Consider the following 27,580-nt stretch of genomic DNA (forward strand, 5'->3'; position numbering starts at 1 on the left):
GTGCATTATCCCTGCAGAGCTAATTTTGAGGATACATACTAATTTAGAACATAAACAGATTTAGATTTTGAAACTCTACTGGCTGTAGGTGTGAAGGTGTTTATAGCCAGGTGCTGTGGGGCCGCTGTGTGAGGTGACGCCGGGGCTGCCCCATGCCAGCCCCAATGGCCCCACCGCAGGGCACCAAGATGGCGGCGCCTCACCTCAGGGGCAGCCTGGGGAAGGGAGGGCAAACACCGCAGGGCAGGGGGCGGTGAAGGGAGCTGTGTGAGGAGTGGCCCTGCACAGACAGCAAGAGGAGAGCAGGAGGAGGGCAGGAGGTGCCCCAGGTACCACATCAGATCTAGAAAGAGAGAACCGTGGAGCATATATACCCACAGTGCAGCCTGTGGATCAGGCGGATATGGCATGAAGGAAGCTGCAGCCTGTGGCAAAGGAACAGGGGAAAAGCGTGAAGAGCAAGGAATGGCAGAGAAGAGGTGGTCTGACCATGGTCCCCATTTCCCATCCCCCTGTGTTCCTTGAGAAGATGGGAGGAAGAATCAGGAATGAGCAACATTCAGCCTGGAAAGAAAAGGAGGTCAAAGGGAAGGTGTTTTTAAATTTTATCTTTGTTGCTCCCCATCCTACTCTATTTTTAATTGGAAATAAATTAAATTAGTTTTCCCCCAGGTCAAGTCTAGCTTTGCCCATGATGGTAACTGGTAAGTGAGCTCCCCATCCTTATCTCGACCCATGAGCTTTTCCATCCCACTTTCTCCCCCTGTCCTATTGAGGAGGAACAGTGAGAGAGCAGCTGGGTGGGCATCTGGCTGCCAGCCAAGGTCACCCCAACACAGAAACACAAGAAATGTTGGCACAATTCAGGTTGCTGAGACAGCAGCACCTATGCAATCCTTCTTCCTTCAGTGCAGTTTTGCATTTTGTAATTCGTCCTTGCCACTCTGTCAGTACTTTTACTTAACCTAATTATGTGTTTGCTTTTTTTTGCAGAAGAACAACCACCCTCTTCCTGATGTTTGAAACAGCTAATGCAAGACAAAAGAATTCCAAGTACTTAATTATCCACAAGAAATTACTTGATTATAGTAATGTTAAAACAACTGGTATCACATATGCACTTGGATTTTAACCAGTGTCTGTTTTCTGCATTCAGATTTGCCCATCAGTTTCTAAGTCTCCTGGGTCAGCAGCTAGAACGGCCTGTGTCTTTTCAAACAATGAGAACGACTTTTAAAGAAACCAAATTCCAACTTTAGGGCCAACTGCCTGCAGGGTAAGATCAGGGACTGAGTACATTAGCTGAGCAAGACCTTGCCAATTTGCATCTGGGAAAGATTTGCACAGAGATGCAGTTATTGCAGCAAGGGACCAGATACGAGGAGAACTGGATTATACATGGTGATATAATTCTACTCCTTGCTCATTTAAAATATTTAGACAACTCACTTCATCTCATGGTGCCTTACTGCAAACATAGGGGGGGAAAAATGATTTTCTGTTACCTCCAAAAGGAGCTGTAAAGCAGTATCTGGTTCCTTGCAGCTTTGGGATTGCGAGCTGTATAAAATGTGGAGGTAATTCTGATTTAATTTCACTCCTAAATTCTGTCAAAGTGCATCTAGTAAATAGGGAATATGCTTTATTATGACTAACAGTACCACAGGGTTTCAACCAAGGCTATTAACTTACTGAGCCTGAAAAAGAAAAAAAAATACACACATGCCCACAGAATTGGGAACACTTGATTCCTGCAAGGCATTTACAGGCCAAACCAAGGCTACCCAGGACACCAGAACCAGAGCAAAGAATTTACCTATGACTTTTACTAGTCAATAATCCAGCAATTCAACCCTCATTTTGTCCTTGATACTTTCACAAAATAAACCAAAAGGAGATTCCAGTATTAGCTGAGATAATTCTGATGAATCACAAAAACTAGAGTATTGCTGGAACATGTGTTTCTCTCCCACGCATTAGAAACAGGGATGATGCCGGTAATCCCCTACAAACCACTGGCTTGGTAAAACAATTAATTACTGACCTTATAAAGGTTTAACAGGATAAAAAATCCTGCTAAGAGAAAAACGCAGTGTACAATTAAGTTTTATCTTTTGATGAAGAAACCCCCTTTGTGCTAAAATACTGCGTGATTTATGTTTTCCATTTCAACAGATCGTTTAAGATTTAACAGATTGCTGAATAAATTGTTTAAATATGCAAATCATCTGGGCATTTTGTAATATCTCTCCAAGGACTTTTTCCCAGTAGTTCTGACCAGATCATGCAAATTGCTAGTGATTCAGAAAAGGAAGCATATTATATTTTAATTGGCAGGGTGTTTATTTCGGCTTAAGTTCTTTTACATTTTCCCTCATAGATAACTGGAAACATATGACCTCCAGGAATACCCATATTCTGTGGAGTTTATGACAAAATAGAGCATTAGGAGAGATGGAGCACAGGAAATTAAGTGTTTTACATAGATAAAATGCGCTGACTTTGGGTATATAAATAGTACTGAGTTACACTATATAGCGTGCCCTGTACACTTTATTTACATGATAAATAACAAGCTGCACTGGGCATTCATGCATTCATTACACAGCATCCCCAGAATTGCATTTCACCTCTCCCCACGTCCTGCCTAGAGGCTGGCAGACTCCATTTCACAGAGGTCCAGGATCTGCTTTGAGAAGGGAGCACTGGCTGTCGGGCACCCTCACCACCTCGCTGCTTACCCACCCGTTGTGGTTTCTACCACCACACACCAGTGCAGCCAAACCCCATTTCCATGAAGCACTCCCGACTTGATGCTCAGGGAATCTACCTTTCCTCCCCAAAGCCACGAAGAGGAAAAGAGGTTTTCTCCTTCTTTCCCATGGCTGTCTCCTGTGACTGCTTCTTTAATTACCCTGGTTAACTAGCAGCCCAAAATCTCAACCTCTGGGCCAGAAAAGAATTGAAGATGAAAAAAGACAGCTTTTTCCTTAATGACTCACGCACTGATTACATTTATCCACTACCTGGTGAAAAGGCCAATGCATTTGTAATTGCATTAAAGAATAACATTAGACACAACCTTTTTTTCCCCCTATTTTCTTAAAGCTCCACTTCTATACCGGCCTAAAGAACGAGTAACACAAATGCACTCAGTCCTGGTTAGCCAAATTGTTTCCCTAATACACTTCTGCTGAGAAGCAAACTGCCTGCTACTGAGGCAGATTTGGGTACGCTGGCTTCAGCACAAGCTCAGTTCCCCAGTGATCCACTTCAATCAGAATCTGAAAAGAGAGATGCCAGCCCTGCAGCATGGTGTGAGCTCTGCTACCTCATGCATTATTTCAGCATGAAATATTTATAAATGGGAGAGAAGGGGCAGGCTCCTTCTTCAAAAAGTATAATGAAATTTTTTTAAATGCATGAGAGCAACTTACGATATCCTCGGCTTAACAGCCAATTCCCAACTTCTTATCCATACGAAAGGAGCTAAGATTTCATCTTGCAAATGACTTCTCTTTAAAAACTCAGCTTGGAATAAGCAGTTATTTTTATGTTTTAGGGCTAATTTTGCTTTTCTTTACACTAGCTCTCAACACTACACTTGCATATCTTATCGTAGAGAAACAACGTTATTTGTACTGTAATTATCTTTCCCCTAGCAGCAGTTTGTATTCTGTAATTAAAGTGGTGGCCACAGTCTAGAGTGACACGCTGTCACAAAGCTGGTCCTTGGAAGCCCACAGAGAAGTGATGGAGGCAGATCTGACAACACAAGGGTCAAACCAGTATCCCCGTAATACAGAGCAGACAGTGGAAAAAGCCTCTGACAGGAAGATCCCCTTGCTCTACCAGATTACACCTGTAAAATTTAACTCCTGTTTTAGCTGGAAATCGGAAGCTGGGACTTAAAAAAGGCAGAAGGTAAATGGGTCCCCTGGGGCACCGGAGTCCTCAGCAAGGGCAGCAGCTTCATAGCTTGGAGGACCTGGGGCTGAAGAACACAAATCTCTGCAAATTAACCTGTTCGACGTGTAACTCACTAATGAATTCTACAGAAACAGTTACACAATTGACCTGTTCTCTGTAGTGCAGATGAAGCATTACTCTTTTTTACCTACAGATTTAGTAATATTTACCAGTAGACAACTAATTGACTCTCAGGAGAACAAACCCAATTTTGCTTCCTTTGAAACATCAGGAAATAATGCTGGTTATGTAGCACCTTGCAAGCAGGAAAATGGTGGTTGTTACTGCCTAGCATTTCTGAAGGCATCTGATTAGAGAATAGCTAGCTACTTTTATTTTAATGAAACGTGATTTCTTTCTTTTTCTTTTTATTTTTTTAAATATATTTCCTATTTGGCAAAGCAAAGGTCAGCTGACCTGCCTTCCATTCAGCCCTAAAACACGTCCTATCTCTGTCACTAGCTAGCGTGCATGCCTTAATTTATATTTCCTTCAAGCCTGCACTATAAATAGACTTCTGTGGAGGTACTGTGTGTGCAGTGATACTTATAAATGCCAGAACCATTGTGAATCCAGCCCAGGAGCCAAGAGACATGCACGAAGCTGAGCTGAGCAACCGAGCATGCCACACAGCCTCTGCCAGCTAAGGGCACAGCTTTCCGAGGGCATGGACAATTCCTAAGCGTCCTGGATAAAACAGATTACAAAAAGAGCTTAAGTCCAGTGAGAATGCTGAAAATTACTTACATGGACTGCCTGTGGAATTATAAATTCCTGGGTTGGTAACTCTCTGTTTGAACATCAGGATAAATGCACCACAGACTGCTCATATGTGTCTCCCTTCCAAAGAGATAATGGGAGACCACTACAGTGAGTTGCCAAAAAGATTATGCTTTATTAAAGGTAGCTGGTCCAGCTACAACCCCGTATCTCAGTAGGAGGAATTTTTCAGGAAATCAAGCGTTTGCGCAAGTTGATAACTTTTTTCCCCACCTGGGACCCCCCTTTGGTTACTCATTCCTTTAGAGCATTGTCTGTTTGACTGACAGACACTGCAGTGAAGGGCATTTTGTGGGGAATAAAAGCCTGTACTTCATGTATTTCTAACTTATTGGACGTATCCTTCCCAACAACAACGCAAAAGGCTCCATTTCACTCGGTGCAGTACAGGCTGTGCTAAACCTATGCCATCTGGTGCAGAGGCACACAGTAAGTACCTATTTAAATTTAGAGAGCAGCTACAGTATGACCTACAGATCACAGCAGTAGATATTCATGCCTGAGCAACATTATGTGCTTCCATTATCACCCTGCCTTTTAAATGGAGCCCTAAAGCTGATGGCACATTAGCTATTTTTGCAAGCGTTGTCTTTGTTACACATTGCCTTCTTCGTGGCACTATAACTAATTTGCTGGAAACTTCTAGACATGGACTATACATTGCAATATTCACTGTCCGGCTTCCTGACATTAAGCTAATAGATTCAAAATGTATCTGCTTTACATCAAAGCACTTCTCTTGGAGCCAAACTCCGCAGCCTTGTTTTCAGCGTATGACTTTGCTTCAGGTTCTAAATGGAGATTACACTGATTTTTAAATGTGCTGCTTAAGGGAGGCTTGAGACATCCAAGAGAGCTGTAATAAAATATACCTCTACGTGATCAGTTCAGAAGCCACTGCTGTAAGACCAGCAGCGAAACTGCTGGATGGCTTCAGCCTGCTCCTGAATTGAAAGGGATCCAGCTCCCAATAGCCATAACCGGCTATTAAGCCACCACAACCGGTGCCAGCCATGAGGCTGACTGGCCAGCTCAGCAGCAAGACTGAGAAGCAAATGGCACTGCTGTTCAGGTGGAGGAGGAAAGGGTAGCATTGCCACCAAGGAGGTGATGGTCCTCTGGTCTCCTCTATCACAGCCCATGAAATACAGTGTGAAACTTTCTGCTGAATTCCTGGGGGCCTGGACTGGGACATAGGTTACAACACAAGCTGTTTTCAAGAAAAAACGCTTTTTTTTTCGAGAAGAAGAAAAAAAAAAAGTGACATGGTTTGCAGCAAATCCATACACTCTCAGCATAACCACTTGTACTTACAAAATAAACACTACTGTAAACAGCACTTTGGCCCTTGTAAGACGATTCAGAAAATGCTACAACACTCCTTAGTATAAAGCTGCTCCAGCTCCCACTAACCACAGATTCTTTCAAAAGCCTGTACTCGTGTTGGAAAGGTAACTAAATTTAGAGCCAGACACCACCATGTATTTAACAGTGAATGCTTTTTCCTTACACCCCGTTCCTTGTAAGAGCTGCCCCAAGGGGCCATCAGGAAACATCCCCTGCTGTATGCCACCGCGTGCTGCTCGTGCAGGTAGCATGCCAGCCATCTGGCAGGACGAGATTCATAAAACAGCTCTGGCCACTTTCTTACATCCCCAAAACAGACCAGGCTTCCAGAAGGAGAGGGATTAGCAGATGATGTTCCTCTGCAACCCCTTTCGGTTCCCACACCCTGCAGGTTGTTCCACAACATAGGAGGAACATCCCTGTGAACCGCTCCTTCTTCTTGGAGGATGACAACTTCTGCCACCCCTTTCCTGCCTCTCCTCGAATGCAAAGCACCCCTGGAGGGGGCAGATACGTGCCATCATCACCCCTCATTTCTCATACCTGTCCGCTGAGCCCTGCCAGCACCTTTGTATCATGGAGCAAACTCCAGCAGATGGGCACTGGGCAACCTGCTACAGCCCATTGCCCTGCACTCAGTTGGATTGTACAACCTCCTGCTTCAGAAAGAGAAGAAAGAATGGCATAAAGACACTACACTGATACTGCACTGCTATGACGAATGGGCTCCAACCATCACTCTTGCCTATTTACTTTGGAGATTAAAATGGCACACGCGAACCATGCATCAACCATCGCTATGCACACAGACCAGAAGCATTTATTACCCGTCCGGTTCTATAGCCTCAACAACACTCCCACTGACTTAAGGATAAATCAAATTGGCATTTTCAGGACCACTGCAAATCTGTTTTCAGACTGTAGAAATTAAACCTGAGACAGACATATAAAGGCAGATTCATTTTTTAAAGAGTCTTGAAAATATCTTGCTAAAAATGCAAGTAAAAAATCCTGTTCCACAGATTAAATATAACACTTGCTATGAAAAATATGCTAAGTAGCTTAAGAGAATGAATATATTGTTACTGAAATCTATTTCAAACAGGATAGAGCTTATTTTCACTCTCTTCTTGACCTTTATTTGAGAAGATGCACTGAAACTCCAGATATTTTGTATTGCATCTGATGGCACTAATTCAAAGGAGTTTTCAACCTATATTCAACTATCAGAGATCACAGTGCAATGCCCTCTCCCCCGCCCCCCAATTTAATTTGCCATCTTGGACAGCTTTCAGAAATAGAAATGCAGTCACATCTGATTAAGAGCTTATTTATTATATTTCATGGTTTAACAGAAATAATGTAACAATGTTAGTGGAAAGTCTGGAGGGATCAAGAATCAGAGTAATTGAGCAAGCAGAGAGTACAAGGACTTTTTGAGATATTTGTGAGTGCATTTTCTTTTTATTTGTTTAAAGAGGAACAGGAAAGAGCCATGCTGCTAAGACTATGAAGTCAGGAAGCACACCATGAAGTCAGCGTACACAAAGACATTCAGTTTTCCAACACTCGGAAGTTTGGTCACGGAAAGTGAGTGCTCCAAAAGTCAGGGGGGACTCTGGATGCCCCTACCCACAGGAGACCACCTGCAGAAAGCCTGAGTTTTTTGAGACTTCCCAATGCTTTTTCTCTGGAAGTGAACCTCTTGCTGGATGCATGAAAACAGGATCTGGGATCCCACAGAACTTCTGAACATAGAGGCTGTAAAGCAGTTTGTTATGTTTTTAATTAGGCCTGGTAAAGAATTTTGGCTATGAGTGGCTTGAGCCACTTTCTGCTCCAAAATCTCCCATATCAAGATCAGAGAGGGGCTCTTTTGTGCTACTGTGAGTAATATGCATTAAGAGTCTAAGTTTAAATTTGTATAGAGAAGTACATTCCCTTATACATTGAAAATATCTCTGCAAAAGCCATACAAATGTTATAATCCTGCTGCTCTGTGGAAACTATGTAATTGCCTGCACCTCAAAAATACACAGAAAAGGAACAAATGAAGGTCACAGAACTGCCCTTAAATCTGAGAACTTCCAAAGTGCGTTCATTTAAGATGTATCTTTGTCACACATACACACACGCACACACTTTTGAGCAAGGATTTTGCATTTACATCCAAGGTTCTGACTGGCATCGGAAAATTTTCAGTGCTAGTGCTAATCCCCAACGAACTTTGCTGCAAACAACCCTTATTACACGGTAATTCTTTGCTGCCTCCACTTTCTGACATGTCAGCCAGTTCTTAATCCTTTTAACTTCTTAATGAAGGAGCAGTTACACAACGGCGTTGTCCCACAGAAGGTCACTGATCTGTCTCCGGAGAGCGCTTCCCTGGCACGCGGCAGGGAGGAACGGGCTCGGATCCTGCTCACGGGGATGGACAGCTCTCGGCCAAACACCTTCTGGGAGGATGGGGCTTTCAGGCTGGGAGAAGCAGCAGCAGGCACTGGGGGCAGAGGAGTAACACTGCTGCAGTGCAGGATTTCCTCTGAAGAGATCTGCTGGCAGGGGCAGCGACAGCTCCCACCTGGGGCCATGGCCTGATGTGTCTCAGGACAGCCACGTGCATCCCTGCAGCACGAGAGGCACAGCACTGTTGCTGCTGGGGAACAGTTGCATGGTCTGGCCCAAACTGTTTTTATTTTGGCTTCTGGGCCTGTGTGGAACTGCTAGAGCAGAAGAGCAAAAGCCTGGTGAAGGCAGCTCTTCCAAGCAACGTGCTCGCTGCCGAGATTTTTGTGTCACTGCAGTCGTCACAAAAGCTTTCCAAGCCCATTGGCAGGCCAGGCAGGTGGACAGAGATAAAAGTAAATTAAGGTGGCTATTTTGTGAGGAAGAATCAGTTAAAATGCTCAGAATAAAACAGGACTGAAAACACTTGGCTACTGAGCAGGGGCCAATTTGAAGGTCAGCCTCAAGCAACTTCTTAAGTAGGTTAGACCACAAAATCCAAACCCTAAGACTTGAACTCACAGGGTGAGGGAGGGCCTCCAATCTCTGTTTTATGGCTCAGGCCCCTGGATGGATGGGCTTGTGTTGCTCTTGTGAAGTATGAGGATTTTGCTGACACTACCAGGAAAAAAAGAAGTGTTTCTCAAGCCCAAGTGCAGGCAGTGGAGCACCAGGAATCCTTATGGTCATGGAGAGATGGCCCAAATAATGCTGCTGGCTAGTCTGGGAGGACAATGTGGTCACCCCTCTCACACTGAACTTTATTTTCAGGCTGTGCATGTCAGTGCAAATCAAGTGACTTGATGACTTTGATTAGTTTATTGACGGTTTGCATCTCCTGACATGAGTTGAAAAAGCAACGAGAGTGACAAAAATATGGCAGCAGCCATAGAGGTGCTACTGGTGGTTATGAAGGAGCTGTTAGTTCTGGCAGTTATTAAAACCACTTGGTGCAAGTGACAGCTAGCAGCAATAAATCATCTGGCTTGTTTCACAAATCCACACATCATGTTTTTTTGTGTGTGAGCGCAGCAAATATGCAGCCTAGAAAAACAATGACATCTCATTACAAAGCCTTATTGGCACCTGAAATGTAGATTAAATTACCGACACGTAACAAAGCCAAAGTGAAAACCGTCACTGGAGGCATAGCTCCTTCAGGTTTAAACAGCGGCTACTAACTCCTAATTTGCTTTCCAGTTAGCGGTCTCGCAGAGAAGTAATTGCTTTCACATTGGCTAGAAGAGGTACTGCGCCTTCTCTCAGTGCCAAGGCTGTATCCTCACAGAGTGGCTTTGGGAGGCTACTGGGAAGGTGCAAGAAGGCACCTGTAGAGTGAGAGCATGTCCTTGCCACCCCCAAGGCCTCTGTGTCCTCCCTGCCAAAGACCCAGCCTCCCTGGGACCACTTTGGCCACCCTTACCTCAGCCAAGAGGCCAAGCACCAGGCTAGGCCCACAGGCCTCAAACGGTGCCTGCCGTGGAGCATGACACAAGGGGCAGGACTGTGCCAGTCCAGCTGTACTGTGGTGACTTTCTGGATGAGCCTTCAAGTGTCCCCATGGAAAAGTAACCTCCCAACATATTAAGTACTAAGAACTTTCAAGTAACGCAACTTTTCAAGAAAGAGACGAGCCAATGTTTAATGGGAGCCTAACCTAGTCATTGCAAGTTCCTGGGGTAATTTGGGATTTCAAGTAGCTCTGCAAATGACAGCTCCTCTCTGGAAGAAAAATAAAGCAGAAGTATACAGCAACTTAATTGATGCTGTCTGAAAATAACCTCACTTTAGCCTAAGACAGATTTCAAATTACATGGAGATAAGCTGCAGACATTACTTTCCTGAACTTGTTTAAATACCTGACAATCCAGGGAACACTCAGCCCTCCTTGGCTTGCAATAGCAGCAGCCTCCCTGCAGCCTCCCACTGCCCCCTGCCTGCATAGGGTCCTTCAGGACCATTTCCCAGCCCTTCAGAGGACACCAAGGGCTCTTCAGATGCCCCCTGGGCATCCTTCTGGGTAATTATTCATGGACATGCAGAACAAAACCTCCCTTGTAAGAGGGAAAAGCCAACAACTTCTTTAAAGAAGGATACACTGCTGAAAAAACAAAGCAAAATTGCTTTATGACTTCCTAAATAGGAGTGACACAAGCCAGGGCTGCTACAGGAGCAGAGCAGAGGCCAGTTCACCCTCAGAGGCAATTCTGCCTGCTAGATAAACAGTACCAGCCCCGTATGCAGACACCAACCTGGAGGCTGGCTTGTAAATAGCTGCTGTCAGCTTGTGACTTTAGAGAAAGAGAGGGGTCCCCATATCTAGCAGCTTGCCCAGAACTTCAAATGGAATGAACTGTCCAGACCCCAAATTCCTCCTCTTTCTGTGGCAAACGGACCTTCCTAGGTCATCAGATCCATTCGCTGCTGTGCCAGGCAGCCAGACCATCCCAGCCATTTTGTGAGCAGGCTGCATGTCCTCACACACCTTCCTGGAAAGGAAGGGTAATGGGAGGCTGTGGGGAGAGAGCAGGAAAAATCCCGCTTCTTGATATGGAATCTTAATGCAAAATGGCTTATTTTAGAAGGTAGCAACAATGTAAACGTACCAAATACAAATGTTAAATACCACAGCTTCCCTCTTAATTTCAGCGCATTATCTTATTATCTTGATGTAGCGTGGTACTTGAAACACGCACCAGACATGCCGCTATGTTTACAGCACCCGTCATATAGCAATTTTGAAAGCGTTACTGTCAAGCTGACATTTTATTACATTTCTGGAAATATGCTAATTCAATCATTGAGCTTCATTCAACAGTATGAAGGCTCAGGAACAAAGATGCATTGCGCTGTACTTAAAACAATTTTAAATGGAGAATGAGGGCCATAACTTTTCATCCTTCCCCCGCCCCCTTGAAACTCTATCCTTTTGCCCTCCACCAGAATTTAATATCACATTATCTCTGCAAGGAGCCACATGAGGAAAGCAATGCGAGGTAAGCAGCCTGGAGATCCTGTCAGCCATTTTCATCATTTCACTTCATGCAAATAGGCCATCTATTGCCAAGCCAAACACAGGGTTACCACAGTGGGCTGAGCAGACATTATTAGCTTTCAGCCATGTCAATATATCAGCTATTGTTGGACACAGCCTCACTGAGGTCTGTGGGGACGAGGACTATGCGGCATAGCAAGCAGCCGGCACACTATAGTGCAGGAGAAGCTGTGCCCCGGAGCAGAGCTGTTGGCAAACAGAAAGGCAGACAAAAATAACAGCTGCCATAGAAAAACACAGCATTTGCACATCGGATGCTCTGACAGAATAGGTTACTAATTCCTCTGATTAGATCAACACCAAGAAATTTCATTCAAAACTGCAGAGCTTTTGTGCTGGACATAGCACTAAGAAGCTCCTCACACACAAGGCCCAGGAGGTTTTCATCTCAATGTGCTCACCCATGACATACTCAGTATCCACATCTAGATGTCAAACTTTGTCTCCAAATAATCAAAATTCTGCCCAGAGTTCCAAATTATTTACATTTATTTGTGATCATTGACACCTCTAGATCATTCAGAACTGACTAGCCCATCACCAGCCCACCGCCACGTGGATTACAGGCAAGCAATACCCAGACACAGTTTCTTTGCCTGACAGGATAAGCCTGTAAGTATTTTGGACCCTTTGGATGGTCATATGCTACACAAGGGGAAAGCAAAGATAATTTCAAAAAAGCTGCACTAACAAAATTATTGTTACTCTTCCAGGAAAACCTCAGATATTCCATGAGATATATTTCACCAATGTCTTGTATAAAATATGAGTAGCACTGCTTTAGTCCCAACAATAAAAAGTAAGTGATAAATTTATGCTGGCTGCTTATTTTCTCTCCTGTTGTTTTACATTTCCAAAGCAGCAGATGAGGAGAGGCCTTAAAGCTCAGGGACTTGCTGAAGGAAAATTCAAAAAACAGAATTAAGAGCTGCTGTCATGTATCATATAAATGCTATAATATTATAAGCACTACTTTTAAGTGAGTAATTAATTTAGGGTCTTTCCAATGCTTGTCTTCTGTCCCTGAATTCTCCTCAGTATGTTATCAAAGTATTTCTGTTTCTCATTTGCTCCACGCCAAGGGGTCTGTTGTAGAGGTGTCACGATATGGGAACATGAGCTCTGCAGTGTTTCTCCCTTCTCCCCACTCAATCACAACCAAAGTCACAGAGCCTTGAACTCTGAGTGCCGACTACTGATGATGGGCACCATCAATTTTATGCTTCAGCAACACAAACACCAAAAGAGGACTGTAATGCCAGCAGCTTCTCTAGATGGTTTTAGTGTTGCTGGAAAACAGGAAAGCAGGAACAGGTTGCACACAGAAGTAGCTGAGTCACCGTCCCTGGAGGTCTTCAAAAAACATATAGATGTAGAGCTTAGGGACATGGTTTAATGGTGGACTTGGCAGTGCTAGGTTAACAGTTGGACCAGATACTCTTAGAGGTATTTTCCAACCCAAATGATTCTATAATATATATAAAAATTATATATATAACAATATGTATATATATTATAATTCATTTATAAATTAAATAATATATGTAAATACTTATATAATGTAAAAAACATAACAGACAGCAGTTGCAAGCCCCTGTCCTCCCTTGCCAACCTTCCTGTTCTCCCCAGCTGTTGTTACTTTAACCACAGGCTTGCAATCTACTCCTGGGGGTCTTTGTCTTCTGGATGCAAGACATCCACTGGTGAAGCTGGTACCTCACCTTCCATGGCAGGACCCACTGCTCTCCAAAGCTGTTTTCCTGGTGCCCCAAACGACTGTATCTATTCTGTTCCTTTTACTGGGGAGGAGCAGGGAGCACCAGTGGTGAAGAGAGGGAATGAAAGGGCACAACTTACCTCCAGGTCCTCTCTCACCCCACTGCTGGAACAAAAAACTCAAATGCACAGGCAGCATAGGAGCAAGCAGTACTAGGGAATTGCAGATCAAAACTGCAGTTAATGGGATCACATCAGCACATGCATTTGGGACTGCATTTTATATATTATTCCTAGTTTACTAACACTAAGCAGCCCATAGGGCTGCTTAGCAGCTGGAAATAGCTGCAGGTCAGCAGTACCCAGATTATGCCTTCATTAGATCACCTTGACTATGGACTGTAAGAAGGGCTGAAATACAGAGAATTTATACAGTCTCTTTATGTTTCAAAAGCAGTGTAGGAAGTCCACAAGGTATCCAAAAATAAGGTTCTCTGCATCTTGGCTGATGAACAGATGTTTCAACAATAGCAGTAGATCCTCTTGCGCTTGTCACAAACTGTACCATGGTCCTCAATAAAGAGAGAGAAGCTGGAACATTCAGCATTAAACCAAGCCTCCCTTGAGAGCAAAAGGAATAACTTCATTTAATGACAGCAGTAAAAACCTCTTATCTGTGTGGATGAGCCAACAGAGGGAGATAGGATGATGGAACATGCCTGCCCAGCATGTGGTATTACTGCCTTGCCATCCCATACTAAACACTCACATATAGAGTAAGACCCAGGACAAATCTTTTATTTTACTAAAATAAATCATTAAAGGAAAAAAAAAAAAAAAAAGAATATTCCAAAAGTAAATGTCACCACTTTTTTTTTTTTTTTTAATAGAGAAAAATTATTAAGAAACCTTCACTGAATTTCTAAAGATCATATTAACCGTGGAATTTCCATCTACGTGGTGGTTATAAATCTCAAAGGAACTTACTTGTGGCTGCCCTGTGAATTAATAGTTCATTTCCTTTAATTTTTAATAACTCACTTATATACTCCAAACTTTCTTTCTGTCCCTTAAAGAGGCACATGTAAGATTGGAGAGTTTTCTTTCTAGGAGAATATTGTTCAAATATTGAACCAGTGCTACAGGTGTTATTTGGACTGGCTGCAATTACAGTGTGCACAGCATCAAATGGCCCTCTCGCACAGCTTTTGACCCAGAAGTATCTTCATTAATAACCCTACCCTGAGTCAGTCTGATATTACTTACTCCAGAGGAACCAGTACAAAATTCATCAGGCCAATCCCCTGAGAATCCTGTGAGCTCAGTGAAATCTCAGAATTAGCCAATAAAACAGAAATTCTCCAGCCGAGGGTAGGGAAGGCATGTATGTGTCTGAGAAATGCAGGGAGGCAGTGCAGGGAGGTGGGGTTTGTCCTGTGTATCTCCTGACCTCCCGCCACTTGAAGTAGGAGCAAGGGAGCACGAAGAGGCAGAGAGCATGGAAGGTACCACGGTTATGGAAAAAATTAAAGAAAAGTGTCTTTTTTCTAACAGCTGGATTCAACAAGGTACTTGAGCTTACAACTCGTCCCAATACAGCCAGTGTATGAAATCCCCACTGAAGTAATTAGCTTATTGATTTCAACAGGGTGAATGATACACTGCATCTCCTCACTGCCTTGAAGTTACACGTGCGTTTAACTAGTTGCTGAACTGGTGCCTAGCAGTCTGTCTGAATTATCTTGAAAGCTCTGGATGTACAGATGGCTTAACAAAGTTACAATTTTATATAAAATTCAGGGCTGTACCTTTCTCATACTGGAAAAAGGAAAAAAAATGGGGAGGGGTACAAAATAACAGACAGAAGATAAAATTCTTACAAAGGACAGACAGGGTTCTTGTGATCAACAGAATTCCCAGGCCCAGTTCTTTATGCCAGTCTTACTAAGTGCTAAGAAAGAATCATCTTTTACATGACCAAACCTTGTGGGAAAATCCTACAAGCTTCCAAAACAGACAATTGCAAGTGATAAATACAAAATTATCTCACCTTTTCACTGAATAAATCTTTTAAAAGCAAACAGTGCAGTAAAGGCAAGTTAATTGCACTGAATTCCTTAAGAATGTTTATTTCCCCCCCTCCAGTGAGTTTTCTGTAAGCCACAGGCAGCACTTCAGTGATTTATACCTTAATGCATCCATTTGCAGGCCAAATTCTAGCAATCTTCCAAGTGATGAAAAACAGATGATCCACAGAGATGTCAAGAACTCAGGGCTTCACACAACCATGCTATCCTTTTTTCTCATGAACAGCATATCTTTCACGTTTACAACGGCTTCCAGTTTTCATTAAAAAGGTATTCTAGTTCTTACAGCTACTTACTGAATAATAAATAAATAAATAACAACAAAACTTCTGAAAACAAACAAACAGCCAAAAGAATCCAGTCCCAGTCCCGTTGGCCTTAAACATTTCAAAACAGTTAGTCAGATGCCCTGTGCAAATAAAAAGGAAAAAAAAAAAAAAAAAAGAAAAAGGGGTGGGAAACTTGAAGTGGGAGCTATCTTTTGAGAGTTTCTGTTTGGCAAGTTAAAGAATTTTTTTTTTTTTTTCCATTTTGAGCTGCTTGTCACAACACAGGGTCAGAAATAAAAACACAAAGGGCTAAAGAAGAGACGCCCTACGTTTTAATTCTGGTGCTGACAAGGGTTTCCTCTGCATCCGTCGTCGGGAGCAGATACTGCTCTGGTCGTAAATCTGATCGCACATTCTCCACTGAAGGATATGAGCTGGAACAATAGGCATGGAACAAAAAACAACTGGGAGTTCAACTGCTTAGCAAAGGTCACATTTCAAATATCAGCTCCCTCTCCAGCAGATCTTAGAATGAAAACGTGGTCCTAGGTCTTTCTCTGAGCTGTAGTTAATCAACCCCCTGCACAGAGCAAGCTGGATGCCTCTCTTGAGGAGGCTTTCCCAAGCTGAAGCATGAATAGCACACTTCCACAGGTACTGCAGATGTTGAAGACAGGGATTGAAGGGCTGAACTGCTATCCTCCTCTCACACAGAATGAAAGGGAAATAGTTTTAGTCCTGGAGCCTTGCCTGTACCAATCATGTGTTTACAGCCAGCCCCCAGTGCTCAACACAAGCGTCCTCAGGCTCTGCCCTCGTCACCTCGCAGTTCAGCCTGCACTCAGTGTGCTCATTCAGGGAGGCTTTCCTGACCAGAAGCCACAAGTCAAGCCAATTGGAAAAAATAGTTACTGAAGCAGGCCTTTGTCCCTCCTTCCGGCGTCGCATCAGGAGTCGTGGAGCCAGAGGCACGCCATGGTAATTGTCAGGTGAACTGCAGTTTTACATATTGTCCAAAAGTGCTCCAATCGGGGAAAATTCTGAACACTGCACTGACAATGAGGAACCCGGTTTTATTTTAAGCAGAGTACCAAGCAGCTGAAGTGCAGACACAGAACCATTCCCAACCCATATGTTGCCTCACATATTTACTGTGGGATGCCTGAAAATATCTAATTTTAATTATTTGGAATATACAGTGAATGCCAAGCTTCCTGATTTTTTTTTTTAATTTTATTTTATTATTCACTATGAAGCCCGGAGGCTACATCTCTCTATACCTAACTCTTAAAATGTTAATTCTGCCCTTCAGTGCACTCCTCTTCCATACCCACCCTCCAACTCAAGCTGCCATATTAAGTGAATCAACTTAAGGGACATTCTTTCTTCCACAAACAAAACGGGGGTCTCTGAGGTCATCTGCACTTCTCGTAGTACTACTGGCTATGATGTCAAATCATGTCAAATGCCACACTGACATACACTATGCACGTTTTTTTCTTCGGTTTTACAGGCTGAGGCCTGCATGTGACTTTTATGCTAAATATATTCTCTGCCTCTTTTCCTCCCATTCTCTCTGTCTGCCTTCCTTCCTTCCTGGCCACATTGTGCGGCTCCTGGACTTAAAACAAAACAAAAAACCATGCAAAAAAATCATGCTTTCCAACATACATTTAAGTTCACGTAAATAGCACCTGTTTCAGCAGTCACTGAATAGGCTGCTGCTTCCTCATTATCTCTGGTAAGATTTGTTCCACCTACTCTCTTGCAAATTGCCATCCACTACCTATAATGAGATCAGAGTTCCCTAAAGTTTTTATTTACTTTTTCCCCCAGTTATTTTTGAAGTCCTTGGAACTATTTTTTTTTTCTAAAAAAGTTCCCTCAGCGTAAGTCATTGTGAAGACGTTTACCAAGAAACTTCGTGTACTTTGTGACTTAGTGTAGCACCACCGCATCTTAGCTTCCTTCTTCCATTTTAGCTAATATTCCAGTTTATTCCCCTTCAAGCCTTACACAGGAAAATATGGACGAACCACTAAGGCTGAATATTTTAGCAGTGACTTTTCACAAATACTGTGGGCCAAATCTGGGCGCAAGCCCCTTCATTTCCAACAAATAACCAACTGGCCCAGCAACATTCATCTGAAAGAAGAGCTGGTTTATTTGTCCTCTGTGCCTCATTGTTCACCTGGAGTCTGGGACTGATGGTTGCTGGCAAGAGTGAAAGGGCAAAGCAGCACCCCGAGTGTGTCCTGTCAGCATGCAACTGCTGACATCTCCTCCCAGGGACCTCCTTGTGACTCCAAAGGTATATGTGGGCCACTGTAAACACAAGGCAGAAGGTGATGGAGAAAACTAAGTGTGAAATTAGCCCACAGAAAACCCAGCAGCCACTAGGCCAAGTATGTGGACCAGACAATTTGGGGCCTTAGAAGCAAATACATAGGGCGCTGGCAGAAACACTCATGGATGCAAATTTGGAGCCTCTGAGGAGCACAGGGGTTTGAGACTGGAGCTGAAGGCAGTAACCAGATGTCTCCAGATCCTCTGAGTAACAGAACGCTGCTCGTTGGTTGGTTATGAAGATACTTTTGCTGGGGGCAAACCTGGAGCATCTGTCACAGAGGAAACACAACTGCAGTCCTCTCAGTCCCCAGCCAGGCAGCAAGTTGCAGAAGTAGACACAACACAGGGAAACTGATAAAAGGTCAGTCACCATTGATTCAACAGGCATAGAAACTAGCTTCTGAGGAGGAGGGGAATTTGAGTTTCTTGCCTCAAAGGGCTGGGATGGTGCTGAAGGCTGGCTGGAAAGGGTGCCTCCACTCTGCTGTTTGGTAAGGAATGAAAAGCTGAGCAGGAGGATCAGTCTGACCACTCAAGCATCCCTGAATCTTTTCATTCATTGCATAGAAACAGCTCCATTACATAGCACAAGTCCAAACATAAATCTATAATTTGTCCAAGAAAAAAAACACATTTTTAGAAGGGCAAAGTATTGAGCACTAGATGCCTAGTGGATAAACAGGAGGAAATGCACATGCATCAGAGGAAATAATGACAGGCTATAAATACTGAAAAGTAGTGGGAAGGGAAATATAGCTGGAACATTAATGCTGTAACAACTTGCTCTGAAAGGGGATCATGAAAAGCAGGGGGAGAAGGAGGAGGAAGGATGCATTACTTTATATTAGAGATGCTCATGGGATAACAAGTGACTCAGTCACAGACCTTGAGTACTTAAATTATGCCTGTGGTCCAGCTAAAGAGGGTGTTATGGGAGCACCTCTTAAAATCCCCAAAGTCCTAACAGTAGAGTGAGCTGATAACTCTGCATCTGTTTTTCATATGCAGAAAGAAAAACAGGCTAATCACAGATGCACACAGCCTGGAGGATGTTTGCTGAAAACCTCATCTGACTAAAGAAAAAAATTCCCTGGTGTCCTAAAAAGATGACGGCTTCTTAAAATAGATAACTCTAGAACCCTACATGGAATATCTCAGAGTTGAATCTCATTTTAATGAGTGAAGAGACTTAATTAATCACTGAAAAGCTAAAAGCTGCCTAAGTATCAATGATCATGATCTAGTCACAGTGACTCTGTTTTAAAATTAGGATGTGCATTATTGCCTGGAGTTTATATTCTGTTTGCACAGTCGTTGGCATATGGGTCTAGAAAGAGAACAGTGAGAGACGTAAAGCAAAACACAGAGCTGTTTAAAAGGAACCTACCACACACTGAAAGGCTTTTCCAAAACTGCAAGGGAGAGTTATGCTTGTGAAAAAAACATCCTGGAGAAGATAAAGAACAGAAACCTCAGAAAGATGTCCCAGTGTATAAAGAATGGAGAGAGGAGAAAAATGAGTGGTAAACAAATGAAGAAGCATAGGGAACCTCTGAAGAAGCAGAGGAGCCAATAAAACACTAAGGACTACTAACAGTGCTTCAGGCAGTAAAAAGGCACTTCTAAAAGCAGCCGTGCAGATCGAGTCCACTTGGTGTTTGGTGCAGGCAGTAAGATCAAGAATGATGATACAAGCAAACAAGGATATTGAAAGGACATCGCTATGTGGAACTATCAGGGCACATCATTTGTTGGATTAAAAACAGTTCTTTGAAAGATTTCAACACACAGAAAGACATGAGCAGAAAGGTCACCAGTGGTGATTTCCAGATTCCACAGATCTCACAGTGTAATTTCACAGGTTTGTCCTTTGGGGGTGAGGCAACATGAAACTTTGTGGAAAAATGGTGTCACATGAAACAAAGACCGGTATAGTGCCAAAGAATGAAAAGCGATGGTTATTGTTACGGAGCATAGCTGAAGATACAATCTAAAGTCACTCTTCTGTAATAAAACTAAAGCTGCTAACCCCTAGCAAAGAACAATCTGTAAGCTTAAAGTAGCAGACATGTTCTGAGGACAGTGACTTAAGGACTTAGACCTGGAACAAACCGCTAAGTTCACTTATGTCTTTGGTGGTGATCATTATAGACAAGTGCTTCAAAATACGTACCCAAACCTAGACTCTCAGACATAGAAAAAAATAATCTTAGTCAGGCTTCTGTCAAAACCTTGTGCTCAGCTCCGATAGACACATTTTCAGAAGGAAGTGAAAATACTAGAGGGTGCTCAAAGGAAGGCCAAAGAATTGACCCCTGGGCAAGGCAGAGCAAAACAAGGCAGATCCTACATATGAGGCTGACAGAGTTTGCCCAGCTTACTGATAAGGTTGAAGGCTGTCATGACGACTATTTAGGACCACATTTCAAACTCACAGATAAGGTAAGAGCTGACATTAGGAATTTCAGCCTTCATTTCCCAACAAAATTTTCCAGCAACATCAGTAAATGAACTAGAGAAGAGTTTACCAGGGCAGACGGTGAACTCATTAATGACTGAAGTTTTCAGAATGGTATTACATGTGTTTGTAGAAGGTACACCCCATACAGATTTCAGGGGAAAAAAAGGTGTGGCTCAATCATGCAAAATGTCAGGTCAGAGGAGTATAATGACTCCTGACTGGTCTTTGAGTTTATGAATTGGAGTACTTAACCATAAAAAATGAGAAGAATCAAATGTCTCCTTCATGTCATGCTGCGACAAACAGTATTTGTAAGAGCCACTCCGGTGTTCGAAATCATCCAGATACACCCAAACCTTCCCAACATGCCAGTGTCACTCCCACTTCAGCTCTAATTCAATAGCTGTTTACCTTGGTTAAATAAGCATACAAAAGACTAAGTGTGAACCTGGTATTAAGGTTGTGGTTTGAACATTTCAGCAACCATTCTAAAGAATAAACCTGGCTGATCCTTTCCACAGTACAGCTCTGACATCAGGCTAGACCAATGCCAATGGTGTTCATGTGCAAGTGGGAGACGAAATCCACTTGCTTTGCTGCTCTGTGGGAAGCCTCTGTACGATGCAATATCCCATTCTGCTGAGTCCATCATTTCTAACTGCACATGAGCTGGAATCAGCTATTCAAAAGCAGCACCTCCTTCCATGCATTTAAATAGGAAAGCAATCTTGGAACGAGAAAAGAAAAAAAAATCAAAGCAGACATTCCCTAAGTGAGAAGAAAGCAAAATCACTTGTCATTCTCCAACAGTAATCTGTCTTGAATGCATGCCTTCTTATTCCCAGAGGAATGAAGTATTCTGGCGCTCTATCACCATTTTATTTACCTTAAACCAAGAACTGCTCTGATCTGCTATAAATGCTGTGGATCAGTTCTGTACTAAAATGCTGTCACTATGCCTACTCCTTCAAAGTGCTATATAATATGCTGAAGGGAACACTACCACGTTCCCCAGGTACCATGGCTAAAACAAAACCTGCAACAGATGAATCTTTTAGAAAAGGCAACTACCACCTTCGCACTCACTCCTCCTTAAGCACTGAGCAGTTCATGTGACACGCCTCACCTTCCTTCTCTGGTTTTAGCCAAGAATACAAACCAAAACCACAGCACAGACTGCATGCTAAAGATTAAGGAAACTACTTGATGGGGTTGACAAGACACCATTTAAGATGCCCTACCTTCAGAATATTTTATGTTCTGAACATAAATGTTCTGTGTTCAGAACATTTTATGTTTTGTTTAGGTTTATCCACATGCACAAATGTAATACTTATGGGCTGTCACTTAAATGAAGCCCAGAGCCTGGAGTCAAGTCTGCTAGTGCACGGGCTTCTCTTCTTCCTCATCAATAGAGATCGAAGAGCTAACACTTGAACTGGAGACTGTTTTTTATCAACAGCTCACCTCTATACTTTTCTTTAGACAGAAAATACCCATTCCACTTCACCTGCTGTGTTTTTTTTTAGGCACTGTGAAAGGTGCTACTTGTACCACAGTATTAAAGGATCAGATTACTCTCACCTAGAATGCATTCAATAAATTCCACCAAAAGCCAAAACGCCATTTAATCAAAACAAATGAGTCAGTAAAAAGAAAAAAAAAAGTACCCAAATCTCAAATCCAAGTCATTTGAATAGTGGCTTGACTCAGGTATTGTAACAAAGCATTTCAAAAAAAAAAAAAAAAAAAAGCTTTCTGTTCCTTTTCACTTGAAGAGCTTGAAACAAAGTTCTCAGTGTCTCTACAGTTTGCTTCAAAAGGCTCTATCAAAGTACATAATCTAAGGATGTAACCCTCAATTTTAGCAAGCTTTTTAGGTAATAAGCATGCTTCAAAAAGTGAGACTTTACAGAAATAACAATATTTGTTACTAGCAAGGAAAAAAAAAAGAACTAAAACCCCAAGAACCCAAACCCTGCCACAGTTTCTTGCCAAAACAGTTTCCAGCAACCTGAGTTTACATCAAGTCCATGAACACAGTGCATCAGCTTTTCTGAAGAGCAAATATACTTACGAAAGGACATTCCCAATGTAGGCATAATATGAACAGCAGTAGGGAGTAGTCCCATCACAGCAGTAAGCCTTGCAGTCATTATCACACTGAGCCAGACAATCTTCTGCTGAATAAAAATAACATTCATGAGGTCAAACAGCAGCAACAACAAAAATCTGTACAGCACAGCTTTAAAGAAAACGCAATCTACCAGTTTTATACAATCACAGGACTTCACTTGAGGCTTGACCTGACCCTGTAATCCAAATGGCAGCCAATTCCCACTCATTCAAAATTTCAATAAGAAGTTCAGATTTAGGTGCTTTGTGTACAGGTACTTTGTAGCTGGCTGTATCAGTTCCTTCTCATATTTAATCACTTAAAATAAAAAAAGAGCATCTCAAAATGTCAAGTCACCGCGGATGATCTTTTTTTACGCTCCAACAAAGAGTCCAGATTAAAACCCGAGGCCAGGCTGCCTCCCGTGCCGTGCTGTTGGGCAGAGGGAGAGGAGAATGAAGCTGTCTGCAAGCTGGCTGCCCCCTGGCCCCCCGCCTGGCGCAGCCCACCGGGGTTCAGAGCTCAGAGCTGCCCTGGCCAGCTGGCAGCGCTGCCCTCTCTCTGCGCCACCTCCAGATCTGGCTCCGGCTGCAGCTGGGCCCCAGCCAGCACGGCACAGCACTGTCCTGCCCGCTGCCCCAAGGGCTCTTCTGCCTAGCAGGGGCCAGGAATGGCTTCAGCAGCGATGCTCCTCAGGACTGATGAGCAACTCCAAGAGCAAAATAACAATAAGGGAGTTCTTTACAAGTGAGAGGTATGGAAGAACACATCCTTTTATTGTAGCAAGGAGCTGTTTTGAAGCTATCGATTGCTTGTTTGCAGCACTGCTGTTGCTCCTCTGTTTTGGAAGCTCCAAGCCAGGTCCCCCTAGGTAAATGTTACAGTACAGCCTCAGTGTGCTGGCACTGTCCTGCAAAAGCACCCACACGGGTCGCATATTTCTTGAGTCTCGTTCTGGGCTCTCCTTCTTGACTGCAAGGAGCTCACCTGCAGCCCCTATGACCACAAATGGAGCCTCAGCCCTGAAGACGCTTGCTGCTACAGCACAGACCTAGACATGAGGACAGCTAACCACGCTTCTGCATTCCCAACCAGCTGCGGCTCCTCTTCCCCAGGCAGCAGACCTTGCTGGGGGGGTCCCACTCTCCCTGTGGGTTTTACTCCCACCCTCAATCGCACTGGCCCTGTTTGCCCGGACCCGGGCAACTCCACCTCATCCCAGCCGCTTCCTTGGCCACCTCCTGCCCCATCCCCGGCTGCAAGCCGCCACCTTGCTCTGAGGCTCCCCTGAATGTGTGAATGTGAATGTGTGGCGAGCTGCTCGTGCTGCTGGTCCATCCCGCAGCTCATCACCTGAATCCCGCTGGTTGGGGTTCAACAGGTCAGCTCCCTGAGCCTGCTCAGGCTCGGTCCCGTGAGAACAAGCACCAAGGTGCGGGTGAAGCTGCCCACCTGCGCCCTAAATCCGTGCGATGTTGGAGGAGGGCATGTGCACGACGGCATGGCACAGCCGAGCCCTGCCTGCGGGCCGAGCAGTGCCAGGCTCCTGCCCTGCCCCGCACCGCCTCCCCCAGCCCCGGCAGCCCCCGGCCGGGCTCCAGCCCCCTCCGCACACCCCAGCCCCTGCGACACAAAGAAAAAACCTCCGGGAGATTTTGCCTCAGCCCCGCCGCCCAGCCCCGCCGCCCCGCGTCCCGCTGACCTGCGAGGAAGAGGAGGAGGAGGAGGAGGAGGAGGAGGGAGGGCAGCAGCGCCCCCCGGGCCCGCCCGCCCCGCAACGCTGCCTCCATGCCGGCAGCGGGCGCGGAGCCGTCGCCGCCCGCCCCGTCGTGGAGGCGGAGGCGGGCAGGGGCCGGGGCCGGGGCCGGGGCCGGGATCGGGGCCGGGGCCGGGACCGGGGCCGGGCGGCGCCGTCGGGGCCGGTCCGGGCCCGCTGCCCCCCGCCGAGCCGGGGCCTCCCCCGGGCAGGGCCGGCGGCGCCGTGTGTGTGTCGGCGGGGCCGCCCCGTCGCGGCCCGGCCCCCGGCCCTTCCCCGCCTTTGTCCGCCCCGGGCCCTGCGGCCGTCGGGGGTGTGAGGAGGGCACGGGGGAGCCCCTTCGGGGGAGGGAAGGCTCCGCGCCCCGTCCCCCTTCGCACACCGATGGGTGTCCCAGGGGCGCGAGCCCCTTTCCCAAAGATTTCGCAGAGTTTCGCCGTCTGGCTTGGGAGCTGGGAGCTGCATCTTTCGTCTGCGTTCCCCCAGCGGGGTTTGGATGGCCGCGCTTGTTTTCCTTCTTCCTCCAGCAAGCACGGTTTCCGAGCAGTTACATTTCTTCCTTTCTCTCCTCTGGGGTTAAAACCATGCCCTGTTCGTAACCGCGAGGGAGGCATCAAAGCATGGCACCTCCTGGTGAACACAAGATACCATCTACACGAGTGACAGCAAAATGGGACCTCTCCAACAGCAGAATGGGACCTCTCCAAGCGTGGCGAGGTCCCCTGCTGCCCCCAGGGAGCACAGCCCTTGCCGAGCTGGCACAGAGCAGAGTACAGCACGGCCGGCAGCCTGCAACCCCCCCCCCCCCCCAGCCAACCTGTCTGCATTGTCCACTGTTAGAGTTGTTCCGTGACCCGGCTGGAGCCATACTCTCTAAAGTGTTTTTCACGAGAGATTTTTGATAACTGTTCAAATGCTGCGGCAATTAGCCCTGTGCCAGAGTTCCCATCGACAGGGCCCGGAGGCCAGAATGTTTTCCCCATGTTCTCACAAAACAATAGGGCCAGCACTGACCTTGTGTAAAGAGTTACAAGTCAAGGAATGCACTTGGAAGCACTGAAGTATGCACGCAAAAATGAGAAAAATCCACAGGTGTTTCTGCTCATAAAGGGCTTCCTGCTGTTGGCAGCTTAGAAGGGAGGGCTGACACAAAAACATACAATGACATTTTTTAAAAGGATTTAGCTATTCTACTGCGGCAACAAAAAGCAACCCCCAAAGCACCAAGTCAAATCTCTTGAATGCCAGTTGTTTTGTTTATCAGCACACAGCTATTTTTTAAATATATGCCAGAATCTAATCATCAACAAAGAGAAACAACTTTTTATGTTTTTAACTACCCTGCGGTGTGTATACCTTAGTTATGTAACAGCCTGAATTAAATGAATAAAAGGAAATTTCACTTATTTCTTGGTTCCTTCCCTTGTAACCCCCTCCCCTTCATAGATCTCACAGCAAGTCACATTTCACTGTTACCCAGAAATGCTGGGTAAAATTGCCCAGTGCTTATAGACCAGCATAGCATGTTTGAGTTCAGTACTGCTTTGCACATAACAAGCTTATGGACTTTCTGTAGTTGCCACTTGTTTATGTCAGCATTTGAGCCTCTCTAATGCTCCCCAGCACAAACTATGAGAAGGCTGAGAAGAGGAAGCACGATGCCAAGGCAGTATCTTCTGCTTCAGCTGGGATATGGTAAGGGCCTTCTGGGACCAAAAACCGTTTCATGTGCTCAGAAGGAGATTTTAAAGGAAGGCAGATTCACAGCAAAGAACAGCAAAAGATGAGAACTGAGGCCCTAGCCATGATGATACTTCTTACGAAACTCAGCAATACATGATGACAAAATCATTTTTTATTTTTTATCAGAAATATTTTTCAGAAGACAGTTTTGAATAGCATGTGGGATTGATAAAGCGATGTTATGTACAAGCCCTGAAGTGTCAATCTTCAGGCACAATCCAAGGAGAAAATCTCGTTCCCAGTGCACTAGTGTTTTGAAACTCACTATAATCGGGCATTTCTGTCTCCAGAAGCTTAATTAGCAGTTTAGAAACAGTAATTATCACACGTAGAGCACTAGAGGAAACTTAATAGAGAAAAAGTCACATGCTTAAGGCAAGCGTTTAGACTTCTTTACCTCTAGACTACCTCTAGAGAAATCACTTAAGAACACTTACCAGCATATCTTTTATACATACTGAAGATGTTTCTTGTTGAAGCAAGACTGCTGGCTGGCTGAGCATGAGGAATGACAAGTCCTCTAGATGTTTTCCAGCATGTAACCAGCCATGCAGCTTCTCAGCATCTCCAGAAAAGCCTGGACATTCCCTGTGGCAGCAGTGGAGCTGTTGGTTTGGCCAAACTCCTAGTTCCGAAACGAGGGGAGGCCAGAAATGCTCCTGTTGAGCTCTGCCCCATGTTATTATATACTGAGGCGTAGTCTCAACTTCTGTGTATTAGCCACCTCCGAGCTCCTTCTCATCCTGGCTCTACAAGATTTAAGTGATTGGGTCTCAGTCATGGTTGATGCCTGCATACACTTTGGTACCTATCAGAAGAATAACTATCACCTTTGTTTTCCTGCAGGTTCCTTCTTTCAAGGACCAGACGATTAGCCAATGTACTGCAGAGAGCAAATATGATTTCATTGTTGTGGTGGTTTTACTCAGGTGGGCAGCCGAGCTCTACCACAGCCACTCTCTCACTCCCTCAGCTCAAAGGGAAAGGGGAGAAAAACACGATGAAAAGGGCTCAAGGATTGAGAAAAGGACAGGGAGATCACTCAACAGTTATCGTGATGGGCAAAACAGACTCAGCATAGGGAGATTAGAGAAATGTATTGCCTATTACTAACAAGCTAGAAAATCGAGAAACAAAGAAAGCAAACTAAAAACACATTCCTGCCATCCACCCTTTTCCACCTCCTCCCCTTGAGCAGCACTGGGGAACAGGCAATGGGGGCTGCGGTTAGTCCCTGACACCTCCGCTCCTTCACGGTCCCTCTCTGCCCGTGCTCCCCATGGGGTCCCTCCCACGGGATGCCATCCTTCCCGAACTGAGCCTGTGGGGGCTGCCCACAGGCAACAGCTCTTCAAGAACTGCTCCCACACAGCTCCGTACCCCGGGGTCCATCCCCCAGGAGCAAACTGCTCCAGCATGGATCCCTC

The 27,580-nt window shown here is 44.8% G+C and overlaps 1 protein-coding gene across 1 annotated transcript in view; it reads right to left on the reverse strand.

Moving 5' to 3' along the window:
- Nucleotides 1-24,768, reverse strand: part of CYYR1 (cysteine and tyrosine rich 1) — a 59,469-nt gene extending 34,701 nt beyond the window's left edge. The window contains exons 1-2 of the mRNA XM_082764365.1: nucleotides 24,357-24,768; nucleotides 22,616-22,721 (exon numbers count right to left, since the gene is read on the reverse strand). Of these exons, the coding sequence (XP_082620491.1) occupies nucleotides 22,616-22,721; nucleotides 24,357-24,444 (194 nt within the window). The 5' untranslated portion in view covers nucleotides 24,445-24,768. The remainder of the gene's footprint in view (nucleotides 1-22,615; nucleotides 22,722-24,356) is intronic.
- Nucleotides 24,769-27,580: the final 2,812 nt, after the last annotated feature.

The sequence above is a fragment of the Aythya marila genome (genome assembly GCF_965140915.1).
Source record: "Aythya marila genome assembly, chromosome: 1".
In the NCBI taxonomy this organism is placed as follows: Eukaryota; Metazoa; Chordata; class Aves; order Anseriformes; family Anatidae; genus Aythya; species Aythya marila.